This window comes from Octopus bimaculoides, chromosome 8, assembly GCF_046866305.1.
Source record: "Octopus bimaculoides isolate indiv1 chromosome 8, ASM4686630v1, whole genome shotgun sequence".
NCBI classification, from domain to species: domain Eukaryota; kingdom Metazoa; phylum Mollusca; class Cephalopoda; order Octopoda; family Octopodidae; genus Octopus; species Octopus bimaculoides.
The window spans coordinates 53,845,940-53,859,405 of record NC_142935.1 but is presented as its reverse complement, the minus strand read 5'-3'; the positions used below and the strand labels follow the sequence as shown (position 1 = coordinate 53,859,405).

Here is a 13,466-nt window from a genome sequence, read left to right as displayed (position 1 = left end):
GTTGGACTTTGGAAGGAGAATTATCCGTCCAGAGTCTTAGTCGGAATGTTTGCAAAAGTTGCTACCCTCTAAATGTACCTAAAAGGCCAGATGGACTAAAAAAAAGACGATTAAATTGTTGTGACATTTCACTAGGTGTCATGAAACCTCGCTGCAATCAAATTTGCGTTACAGCGCAAATTCTTTCTGTTTTACAATTAAACTAAATCAAAATCACCAATATAGTGGAGTTCAAGTATTCAGTGTTTCTGTTGGTTTTTCAATTAACAGTGGTTTTACAATTAATTTTCATTATCTTGGTTGCTATGCGTTTATAGTCCTTTTTCGTAAAGTACAAATTAAGTCATTTAAAAGTAATTTTTCCAAATTTTTAACTTAGTCTAGTTTTCAAGAGACATACAACCTTCGTACCAGATATATGTTCCATGTTACCAACTTATTCTTGTACATTTAGAGTTGCTTTCCGAAATTACTAACCAGTCTTTTTTCTGATATAAAATGATTACACACACGCACACACACACACACACACACACACACACACACACACACACACACACACACACACACACACACACACACACACACACACACACACACACACAGAGTGAGCTTTGTTATTGTGTCTATGGCAACAAAGCATGCAATCAATGAAATCCATACTTTTCAAATTTTACTCTGCGATTTTGTTGTTGCAAAGGGCTAAAAAGAAAAACTTCCTAGAAACATTTGCGGTGGACAATAGACGGTCCAGAATCAACATATTCTTCCTTGTCAATACACATTCGCTGGAAAGAAGAGAAGGAAGCTAAGATAGAGCCGCCTATCCAGGCGGAATATTTTCGTGCTGGGGGAGCAACAATTTTGACTTTCGTGTTTCCAAGAGCCAAGGAAGTGATTTCTTTATGCATTCTTTCGGCAATGCCCGGAAACATAGTGGTACCTCCAGACAAGACAATGTTGGCGAACAAATCTTTCCTGATATCAACATCGCATTTCATAATGGAATCGTATGTGATCTCATGGATGCCATCGGATTCCATACTCAGAAAGGAAGGTTGAAATAGAGATTCTGGACACCTAAACCTTTCATTACCAATGGTGATAATTTGACCATCAGGTAATTCGTAGATATTTTCACGGGAAGAGAAAGAGGCAGCAGCAACCAGCTCCTCTTCGAAGTCAGCTGCAACATAACATAATTTCTCCTTGACATCACGAACAATTTCTCTCTCGGCAGATGTGGTGAATGAGTAACCACGCTCAGTAATTATCATTTGGAGGTAATCATTAAGATCATGGCCAGCCAAATTCAAACGGTGCATAGCATGGGGAAGGCCATAACCTTCATAGATGGGAACCGTGTGCGTGACTCCATCGCCTGAGTCAATAACAGTACCTAGGGTCCGACCAGAAGCATACAGAGACAACACAGATTGAATTGCAACATACATTGCAGGAGCGTTGAAGGTCTCGAACATGATCGCTGTCATCTTTTCTCTGTTGACTTTAGGATTAAGAGGGGATTCTGTGAGGAGAATAGGATGGTCTTCGGGAGAAACATGGAGCTCATTGTAGAAGGTATATTCCCAGATTTTCTCCATATCATCCCAGTTGGTAACAATACCATGCTCAATGGGGTATTTCAAAGAAAGGATGCCTCTTTTGTTCTGGGCTTCGTTTCCAACGTAAAAGTCTTTGTGAGCCATACCGACCATGGTACTTTGATGTCTTGGTCTACCAACGATGGAGGAAAATACAGCACTAGGCGAATCATTTCCTGCAAATCCAGCTTTGGAAATACCTGATCCATTGTCAACAACCAAAGCGGCAAAATCGTCGTTACACATTAAAATGTTTGATCTGACTTAAACACAGTTGAAAATTTCTGTTACGGTTTGATCCCGTCCTAAGTGTTTGTATCACGAGTTGGAATCGCCCTACACTTGCTGAAAAATATACAAAACTATCTAGTTGCTTGTTAGAAACTGCAGACACTATATAGGCAACCATAGACCGCTGATTGGTTGATCACATCTTAACGCCAGCTCATTGGACACACTTAAATTTTCTATTATTTCTGTTATTGAGTTTTCATCACAAAAATGAAATTTCACTCATTAGTCAAAGACGACTGAAACGAGATCGCATCGATGTCAAGTTAAGTATTATAATACAGTTCAGAGAACGGTGTCCATCTACCACTCACAAGGTTCTGATCTATTTGAGGTTGTTGCAGAAGGTTCTTAATTCACGCATATACAGTGAAGGAATTATCGTTTATAGGCTGCTTTTTTTTTCAGTTGTTAAAGCGGAAGGGATTTTATTCATTGTCGTCGCAAACCAACCGAGAATGGTAAGATCGACGCAGTTAAACTTCCTCTTGAATTGTAATCATGTAGGTATTGGCTCTTAGTATCCATCAACGAGTGATGAGAAACAGGTAATTTTGTTCATGCATCTTTGGAAAAAAATTCCCACACAAATTGTTAAATAGCTTTGCCTGGAAATCGAAACTGCTTCAGTGACTTAATTTTACAGGAGCCCACTGCTACAATACGTATTCTTCAATCTATGAAAGCTTGGATCTTCTGCTAATATTCATAACGGGTGGCACTTTGCTGTTTATCCCCTTGTGGAGCAAACTAATGATCAAAGATGTTCGATGGTCATCCCACCGTTTTGTATGTCCAGAACAACGAAGATTATGCAGTCTGTCTTTTCTGAAATCGCTTGGGTGTGAGCTGATGATGATTTGGCTGTTATTTCTAGTATGTCGAACAACCAGGTAGAGGATCATTTATTATATCGCGATATTTATCAGCGTGCAGTAATTAATTGGGATCTTTTTTAAAACGGGGGCCACATTTTTCATTAACGAAACACTTTGAAACTTGGAACACTGGTAGAATGTGTCATATAAAACATCTTTTTCTCTTAGTCTTCTTAAAAAAAAAAGAAATCCATAAGTTATTCCATGTTAAAGTTGTCGTATTTCTGTAATTTCAACCAATCACTGACGTCCATTCAACCGATATACATTAAGTGCCGACTACATAAACAAACGATTCTGAAACAATTAACCCTAACCCTAACCCTATGGTTAGGGTTAGGGTTAAAGCAAATTTAAAATGAAAAAAGCAAATAAAACGAAGGTATGGAGATTAAATACGCTTTACATCGCTTAATCAGCCAAAGGAGTAAATGTAAACAACTGAATACTTGTCAGTGATTGGTTGAAATTATCGAAATAAGACAATTTTTTACATGAAATAAATTCGAATACAAAAATATTTTTCTGTTCTATAACACAAAATAGATAAGTATACGAAGTTTGAAAGTCTTTCCGTACCAAAAACACTACGTAAAACATTAATGAAAAATGTGGCCCCCGTTTTAAAATAGATCCATTAATTGTATTAACTTTGAAGGAAAAGTGCGAATGTGGTGATCATGCTTTTACCAACATATTGGTAATGTAGATGAAGTGAGATTTTTCCAACCTAGAATAACGCTAAAAATTTGGTGTCGGACAACAGGAACTACTAAATCACTGGATAGCAATAGAACTAATATCGAATTGCATGGGTCAATGAAAATATTCTGCAGATAGGAAAGGAAGTCTCTAATAAAAAAAAAAATACGAGGGGAAAAAAAAAACTTAGAATTCGTGAATAAAAGTTAGCGATTTTTTAGTAAAACATTGTTCTTGTAAATTATTCATCATAGAAGCAGATAATTGAGCCAATTGGCTTATCAAACAACCAGCTCAAAGGTAGGCGGTTCGCATCCTGTCACCAGCACTGTAATTTGTGGTCAAGTCAACTTAACTCTCAATGACCGAACAAAAGCAGATAATTGAGCTAATGGTTTATCAAAAGCAGGCAGTTCGTATCCTGTCACCAGCGTTGCATTGTGTTCATGGCTAAGGCAATTTAACACTCATTGACCGAAGCCGATTAGTTGTAAGTTGGTGACAGAATCCGTAGTTATAACTAGGTACCACCAGATGTTACAATTCCCAACTGTAAATGAGTACCAACCGTGGCTATCTCACCTTCTTACCAGAGATGATGTATACAAAACTATATTGCTCCAATCTGTCCTTCATTCCTTTTTTACAGACAATGGATGAGATTTTGATGGAGATTTTGCATCTATTTCTAGCAGGTTCAGCGATAATACAGTGGTTCTACCATCGGTTCGTTAGTCTATTCTTCTGTTGGTTAGTCTAAGATCAGCTCAAACAGTATAGATCTATATCTTAAAGCGTTCCACCAACGACCATCTCTTGTTTTGATACATGGTGTATCAAGGACTAATTATTCAATATGTCTCCTTTTTAAGACAGTAGGGTGTGCGCACGTGTGTGTGTATTTCTTATAGAGATTTGTATGTTATTTCTAACCGGTTGGGTGACTATGTAGAGTAGTGGTACACAACCGGGATCCATATGACTCCTGGGGATCCATATGACTCCTGGGGATCCATATGACTCCTGGGGATCCATATAAGATTTTTAGGGTCCATTCATGCAAAAGATTAAATTAGGGATTCATAGTAGTATATTAAGTGTCTACGATAAAGTTTTGATTTAGATGTATTTACAGCAAGGAACAGCAAGATTTCTTTCTCTAACGTTTCACGTAGTTCAGCCTACACAAGTTAATGCGTGAAAAACAAAACAGGAATTTTGAAAGAAGTATTTATAATACTCGTTTTTAAACTTCGAGTGACGATGGGGGTCCATCAGAGCAAAATAATAATCAAAGGGGTCCATAAATGAAAAAAAAAATGGTTGGGAACAACTGATGTAGAGGCTCACTCATAGGTTTGGTTTGTCAGTTTATCATTTGTTAATATTGTGGAGGCGCAATGGCCCAGCGGTTAGGGCAGCGGACTCGCGGTCATAGGATCGCGGTTTCGATTCCCAGACCGGGCGTTGTGAGTGTTTATTGAGTGAAAACACCTAAAGCTCCACGAGGCTCCGGCAGGGGATGGTGGCGAACCCTGCTGTACTCTTTCACCACAACTTTCTCTCACTCTTACTTCCTGTTTCTGTTGTGCCTGTAATTCAAAGGGTCAGCCTTGTCACACTGTGCCACGCTGAATATCCCCGAGAACTACGTTAAAGGTACACATGTCTGTGGAGCGCTCAGCCACTTACACGTTAATTTCATGAGCAGGCTGTTCCGTTGATCGGATCAACTGGAACCCTCGTCGTCGTAAGCGACGGAGGGCCAACAACATTTGTTAATATTAGCGGTAGTGAAAAAGGCAAGCTGGCAGAATCGTTAGAACGCCGGAAAAATGCTTAGCGGCATTTCGTCCGTCTTTACGTTCTGAGTTCAAATTCTGCCGAGGTCGACTTTGCCTTTCAACCTTTCGGGCTCGATAGAATAAGTAGCAGCTGAGGACTGGGATTCGATGTGATCGACTTATCTCCGCCCTCGAACCTGCTGGTCTTGTGCCAAAATTTGAAACTAATATTAGCGGGGGTGGGGTGGGGGTGATAGATTTATGTTTGAGGTGGTCAACTAAAAAAAAAAAACCAACGTGAAACTATAGAAACCGAAAAAACTAGGAATGGTCCTGTGTCGGCAAACGGTAAGTTTAAATGGAATCCTAGGGACCGCAAAGAAGACTTTTTTTGATGAGAGGAGCCTTAGCGGCCGAACATCACATCTCCTGTCTTCCTCATAGTAAACAAAAATAATCAAGGAGACCTCCATACTTACAAATACGACAATCCGTTGTAAAAGATCATAGTCTGTCCGTCTGTCACCTGAAGATTTGGAGAGGTAGAGATGTTTCACAGGAGATATTGGTAAACCGCCTAGTCTCAAACCATCAATACTAAAAATAGACAAACATGCATTATAGATATATATATATATACATTCTGACGAACAAATACTCGCATACTTTATTCGCCCTTCAAAATTCTTTCATACATACATGAATGTGTGTGTGTGTGATGTGTGCGAGTGTACACCTTGCAGGACGAAAAATAAGACCTGTTAAACGGCAGAGGAACTCATGAACAGTCAATTGCCATCCAACAATATGTGTACATGTGTATATATGCATGTATGTGAGTGCGGGGGGACGTGGAAAAACCTAGGTTGGTGTCCAGGCGCGCAGTTGGTCCACTATGAGTGGGAGGCCCCTCTGTTGTTGTGACAACATCTCTCTAGGAGAGGGGAAACTCTGAGAGAAAACATGCGACACTGACAATATTCAATGATGTAGACTAGTTAGTTCTGCTTTTCGAGTTTATGTTGTCCATGTTGAGAGAGTGCGATTGGATATGTGCAAATCCTTTCCCCACAATAAAAAAATGATCATGCATAGGCATCGCTTGAAAAAGAAGTAAGACCCATCACAAAAATGGCTGGTCGTAGCTTTCGCATGTACGGGACTTTCGATCAGGCGATGACAATACTCGAACACGAGTTTGCAGCCATCATATATATATATATATATATATATATATATATATATATATATAATAAATGCGCCATTTTAAAGTCTAGCCAGGTTCATGGGCCCGGTTTCCCGGTTTCAATGGCGTATGTGTTCCCCAGCTGGACGGGACGCTAGTCCATCGCAGCGTTACTCATTTTTGTCAGCTGAGTGGACTGGAGCAACGTGAAATGAAGTGTTTTGCTCAAGAACAACGCGTCGCCCAGTTCAGGAATCGAAACCACAATCTTACGGTCATGATGCTGACTCCTTAAACAATAAGCCACGCGCCTACACACACACACACACACACACACATCTTATGTCAGGTCACTCTTTGTGCTGCTGGTGACGTGTAACCCAGTACTACCTGTTGCATGGTCGAGCAGTCGGGGACTATACTGATAACCCTACCAGGCCTGCTTGGTAAAGAGGGTAGATTTCGATGAACACGCAGCAGGATGAAAAATAAATACTGTTAAAGGAGTGATGAACTCTGTAGGCTCAATGGGTATCCGACAGCTGGGGATGAGATACTCCTTGACTTTTTTGTTTGATATCTCTCTCAGAGAAGGAAAACTTGCGGCTTCATTTCTCTCTACGAGAAAGAAAATTTCGAACCGCCTCATTGCAAAGCTGGAGATCTTGCTCTTGCTGCTATCTTGACCGCTTGGCATTATAGGTGAGAGTCAGCCTTAGTGGTGTTGTCAAAATATTATTGGCTTTATATTTTAGCACGGACATTGCTGACAGCCATTGTCTTTAATACAGAGTGGGGCAGAGAGTCCGAACGTTTTTGAAATAGCTATTATTCAGCCTCAGTGGGAAGGACATATATCCGACAGGTACCATCCGGTCCGTGGTGTCTTAGCAGTTTTTTTTTGTCTTTTTAGTTGAAGTCATGGCGCTGTGGACGATAGAGCATCGCGTGTATGCCAACGACAGTTACGTGAAGAATAACAAGTCTATCACAGTAGTTCAGCGTGAGTTTCGGCGCCACTTCAACATTCACCGAAATCAGGCTGTTCCCACCCGTAACACAATCTTACGTTGGGTGAATGCACTTTGTACACGAGGTACACTAATGAGTAGGAGACTGTTCGGGGCGCCATGAACGGCACAGACCCCGGAAAATGCGGAACGCGTCAGACAAGCTTTGATACAGAGTCCGAATCGCTCTGCTCGACTTCCGAATCGCGACTTCCACTCGGATAGCTCCCTTCAAATCGTCAAATTTATAATGTTGGCGTAAAGTGAATTGAGTCATCCATTTGCAGACGTGGAGGACGACGATGACAACGTATTGCGAATTCTAAACGTGACTATAATTTTGTCTGTCTGGTCGTCGTTGTTATTCTTTTGCATATAATATCCCAAGGAGCATTTGTACCTGCATGTTTCATATGAATGTACGCATGTGTGTGTGAGTGAGTGTGTGTGAGTGTGTGTGTGTGAGTGTGTGTGTGTGTGTGTGTATGTTAAATTCACCGTTCATGATGTATGAGCAGTATTGTAATGCATAGCTTTGTTGCCGTCGTCGTTATTGAAGTTGTTTAACCCAATGTCAGCCCTAATCGAGCAGACCTTATTGTCAAAGGTGTCTCAGCTGTGACTATCCGGTCGTTTTGTATCCTTCCATTTAAGGCTGCAAAGTGTGATTTGAGGGAACTTGGCTGCTATTTCTAGCAAGTGATACACGTAGGTTCCCATCCACTCCTCTGTGCCTCTTACGCGTGACGTATTTTCACTGTCTACAATCTTTTTTTGTCTTTTAAGCGAGCATATAGTGAATGTCCTCGATGATGGGTGATGACTAATGAGTTGTGATGTTCATTAAGTAATAAATAAGAAAACTTACTCAGAAAGTTTTTCTTGAACCATTTCGCAAGTTTGGCGACATTCTGTTACAAATTCTGCAACAGAAAGTAGCAGTTACATAGCCTGTGATGTATGCTGTAACATATAGTAACAGAGTTATGACTTTGATAATTCTATGACTAAATACGATGGAACATTGGTCATGCTGTAGCGTTAGTTTAAGATGTCATATATGTTTTAATACGTGCTATATAAGTATAGTTTTTATCATGTTACATAATCTAATCATGGCCTGCTATAGTCGGCTGTAACATACAGTGTATTATGAGCTGTAACAAGAGTTGTAAGACGATCTCTAATGCAGGGACAAGATATAAGTTATAACGTGATATGAGACATTTTTGCACAGCCGTTTTGTCGCCGCCTTTTTTGGCGCTGCGGGCTCGATGCTAACTTATTTGTCATCAGACGTTTTAATGTGTTTCTCGTTCCATCCCACCTTTCTTTCCTCTTACCCGCTCTCTGTTTATATACCTGAGCGAATTTTCATTGATGTTAATGAGGAGAGGGGAACTGTTTATGTAAATCGTGTTCAATTAATAAATTGTGATGCCTTTCTTTCTTTCCTTCTTTCTTTTGCTCTCTCATTCTTTCTATCTGTATGTGTACATTTCTGAGCGTGCGCGTGTGCCTCCAGCGTCAAAAAGCACAGCCGTCAAAACAGGCTGAAAGTTTAGTCGGCTGTGTCAAACCGTCTCATTTTGTTATGACGTGACTCAAAGAATGGTGAGTGTAATTCAGGCAGCAATTATGCGCAGAAATATGAGTCTTAAACTTTGGCATAAGGCCAGCAATTTTAAGGGAGTGAAATAGTCGATTACATCAACCCCAGTCCTTGGCTGTTACTTTATTTTATCGACCCCCGAAACAATGAAAGAAAAGTCAGCCTCAGTGGAATTTGAGCTTGGAATATAAAACGCCGGAAAAAATACCGTTGAGCATTTTGTCTGAATCGCTAACGATTTTGCCGGTCCCGCCGGCTTAGGTTCTAATATAGGCACTAGGCCTGAAATTCTGTGGAGTTGGACAAGTGGATTAAATATACCCCATTGCTTAACTGATACTCTGTTTTATCGACCCTGAAATGATGAAAGGTATAGTTCACATCAGCAGAATTTGAATTCAGAGCTGGAAGCAAACCACTGAGCATTTTGTCCGACGCTCTAATAATTCTGCCAGCTTATTGGTCTGTATCACATCATGGAGTGTAACATCGAATGTACCATCGGGTGTATCTATCATTGATTTTAATATTACCTATAAAGTCAAGGTGGCGAGCTGGCAGAATCGTTAGCACACCGAACAAAATACTTAGCGGCATTTCACTAGTCTTTGTGTTCAGAATTCAAGTTCCGCCGGGATCAACCTTGCTTTTCATCCGTTCGGGGTTGATAAAATAAGTACCAGTTGAACACTGGGGTCGATAAAATAATTATCAGTTGAACACTGGGATTGATTTAATAGACTTAGCTCCTCCCCAAAACTGCTGGCCTTGTGCCAAAATTTGAAACCAATATTGTGGCACGATTTGTCATATAAACTGGTTACTTATGTCAGAATAGGTTATAAGATACTTCACTTTATGCATTGTAACATAAGATGTTGTTCTTTAGCTTCAAGTCAGCCATGATCGACCTAACTATAATTAAAGTTAATCTAGCCATGGCAATCATGTCATTTTAAAAATATCTTTAAAATATCGTGATTTAAAGGAGATTTGGCTGCTACTTCTTGCAAGTTGTGTAATCGAGTAGAAGCTCCCTCGTCAGCTCATAGCATTAGGTGCAATTATCAGATATAGCATGGCATAAACATGATTGTATTAAAGAATTTAGCATGTAACATACATTGTAACATTCATCTATGTAATACACATCGTAGCCATGATTGTAACAAACATAACTTAATGAGTTGTCACAAAGTTCATTACATTTTTTGTAACACACACACACACACACACACACACACACACACACAGGTTGTACCAGACAGGTAGAGAAGTATGTATTGTTTTAAGAAGTTCACTTCCCGACAAATTAGTTTCGGGTTAAATTTTACTGTGCGGTAACTTGGGCAAGCATCTTCTACCATAGCCAGGGGTCGACCAAAGCCTGGTGAGTGGAATTTAGTCGGCGGAAACTATGGAAACTTGCCCTTGTTTGTCCCCTCTGTGTGTAGCCCCGTTGTGGGAAGTAAAGAAATAGGAAACTATGGAAACTTGCCCGAATGACAGCTTCAGTACATGTGCAGTAAACTTAGTCCGTCACTTAATTAACACGACCATTGGGCGTCTTTAACGAAATACAAACTGTTGCAAGCATTCTGGCTGGTCTGAGGATAACTTCCTCTTTGCAATCAGCGTTATTAGCGGTCCTTGAAGGGGTTCTGGGTACTGCATTTCCTCCACTAATTAAATTATATAAAAATGAAATAAAATGCAGACTTCGATCTAAGATTGAGATTCTCCATTCGCTTCTCATCAAATATCTGTGAAACAACTTACCGCTACTCTCCTCTAAAATATTGATCACTTGTATGATGGCCCCAACACACAACGGAGGTTGTGAAGCAGAATAAGCATAACCGAGACTTCCCATTCTCTGGAAAATGAATAACAAAATAAAATACGATAAAATATAAAAAACTCAATGGCAATAATCCTTTTTTTAAAAAATAAAATTGTAACATCCCCTAATATAATAATGAGTGTAGCCTTTTTATATATTTGTATACATACATACATACATACATATTTCTTCGAAACGCCGGAGTTTTAATGGTGGCCTGCTTGTCTGTTGCACCTTGTTTACCATTTTTGTCCTTGTTCTTTTGCCACGTCATGTACCCAGTTATGTATCTATATGTACATGTGGATGAACGTATATACATACATGTACATATATATGCATATACTCATATATTGTTTATATATATATATATATATATATATATATATATATATATATATATAAATGAGAATGTCTGTCTGTCTGTCTGTCTGTCTGTCTGTCTGTCTGTCTGTCTGTCTGTCTGTGTGAATCCCTAAAACTCGAGAACTACGCAACCAATTTCATTCAAATTTTACAGATGCCTTACTTAGGGTTCCAGTTGTGTTTTAATCACAAAAAAATTTAACTTCTTGCAGAGTTCGAGCCCACGGCAACATAATATCTCCTCCACTATTTAAGTATTACGTGTCAAAAGTGAAACAAAAGCACTCATGTCAAATACTTTCACTTTAAAAATGAAACTATTCTACTAACTGAAACAATCACATTTCGATACTGTAATGACAGATACTTTCAGAGAGAGAGAGAAAGAGAGAAAGAGAGATAGAGAGAGAGAGAGAGAGAGAGAGAGAGAGAGAGAGAGAGAGAGAGAGATGTATATGTATACATATAGATGTATATGTACACGTTATTCCACTAACTGAAACAATCACATTTCGATACTGTAATTACAGATACTTTCAGAGAGAGAGAAAGAGAGAAAGAGAGAGAAAGAGATGTATATGTATACATATACATGTATATGTACACGTATATGCATATATAGATATAGATATAGATCTATATGCATACATGTATATGTATACATATGTGTAGATGTATATATATAGATGTACATGTATTATGTACACATATATACATATATATACATGTATACAGATATCTATACATATATACACCCATCACACACAAACACATGCACACAAACACACACATTAGTCATTTGTTTTCTTATCCAAAACTACGTCAAAACTACTGAACGGATCTTTATGAAATTTGGAAATTATATTCTATGTATAACGGCCATAACTCCCATGAAAATTCATATATTTTTGATGTTGATGAAATTTTAACCCGAACATAACAAATGAGCATTATTTGTAATTCAACGGTACAACAGTGTAAGACTACCCTTTCAGATATACTTACATTGTGATTTCTGCAATGTGGTGCATAAATTGTCAAGTAAATGAGACGCATCTTTGCCTCCACTGATTCACTTGCAAAGTGTTGAGTAAAATTATTTCGTTGCAGACCTCCTTTGGGTCTTTTTATTATCACTGCGACACACATAGTCCCCAGTTGGTAACATTGATTTCAAGGCCCTCCTAGATGAGAGACTGGCATTCCACTTAATGTCTATGTTCCATGCTGGCATGCATTGGAGAGTTATTAATGTAGAAATATGGTATCGTACCTACTAACAGTTGAGGGTTGCGTAGTCTAGACGGCCTTTTTTGATTTCATTATTCTCTTTAACCCGGGCAAAGCCGGGTATTTCTGCTAGTATATATATATATATATATATATATATATATATAACAAAGTAAAGTTGTAAGGTACCACACGAGTGAAAATATATACGAAAGAAGGTTTGAAAATGCAATGCAATGAACTAATAATAATTAGCGTTTTCGTTCCTCTCTAGAAGTTGTCAAATACAATTTTGTGAAGGTACAAACAGCTTGTTCTCTTCTAAACAACCCCACCCCAAAAACCATCTGTTTTATATAAATGAACTAGCTGTCTGTACATTAACAAAATTGTATTTGACAAGTCCTAGAGAGGAACGAAAGCGCTAATAATAATGAAGAAATAAAAGGAATTTTTTTCCAAAATTCTGACGACTTTCTCTCTCAATATCTATATATATATTCATTATAGTTTGAATTAAATTTGAGCTTTAATATTGGTTTCAAATTTTGGCACCAGTTCTCAACTGGTACTTACTTCATCGACTCCGAAAGGATGAAAGGCAAAGTTGACCTCGGTAGCATTTGAACTCAGATCGTAAAACGGACGAAATGCCCGTATTTTGCCTGGGGTGCTAATGATTCTGCCAGCTCACCGCCTTAATGCAGCTTAACTTTTATTTTTTTTAAATAGAAATATTAATATTTCTCGGTCTCTCTAAAGGAGTCTAAGGCAGCGGTACTGGATATTAATAGTTATCGCCAAGCTAACATGGCAGTCCAGAAAAATAGGACGAATGCTGCCGTTGATTAGCTCCAAGAGGCCATCGCCTCTAGCTAGCTATGTGACACGTGAACCTGTGTCCCTTGCTGGTCTGGCATCTACAGACTAGTTTCAGGGTGTTTGCCTCTTATCAGGGTG

The 13,466-nt window shown here is 38.9% G+C and overlaps 2 protein-coding genes across 6 annotated transcripts in view; both read right to left on the bottom strand.

Annotated features, from left to right (window-relative positions):
- The window catches only part of LOC106875746 (serine palmitoyltransferase 1), a 56,028-nt gene that overhangs the window by 6,123 nt on the left and 36,439 nt on the right, over positions 1 to 13,466 (bottom strand). For 3 of the 5 annotated variants that reach the window (XR_016242897.1, XM_089356472.1, XM_089356473.1), the window contains exons 10-12: positions 10,847 to 10,943; positions 8,324 to 8,378; positions 5,739 to 5,856 (exon numbers count right to left, since the gene is read on the bottom strand). Coding sequence is in view for 2 of the 5 variants with exons in the window: in XM_089356472.1 (XP_089212598.1) it covers positions 5,739 to 5,856; positions 8,324 to 8,378; positions 10,847 to 10,943 (270 nt within the window). In the remaining 3 variants the exon portion in view is untranslated. Of the gene's footprint in view, positions 1 to 5,738; positions 5,857 to 8,323; positions 8,379 to 10,565; positions 10,750 to 10,846; positions 10,944 to 13,466 lie in introns of all 5 variants that reach the window. The other 2 variants (XR_016242898.1, XR_016242899.1) reach the window with 1 other exon arrangement.
- On the bottom strand, positions 551 to 2,806 carry LOC106875747 (actin, adductor muscle). Its single transcript, XM_014923998.3, has one exon. It carries the CDS (start codon positions 1,848 to 1,850, stop codon positions 720 to 722), a length of 1,131 nt encoding a protein of 376 aa, XP_014779484.1. The 5' UTR covers positions 1,851 to 2,806; the 3' UTR covers positions 551 to 719.

Coding starts and splice junctions, on each gene's coding strand:
- LOC106875747 (XM_014923998.3), bottom strand. CDS start 1,850: ATGTGTAACGACGATTTTGCCGCTTTGGTTGTTGACAATGGATCAGGT.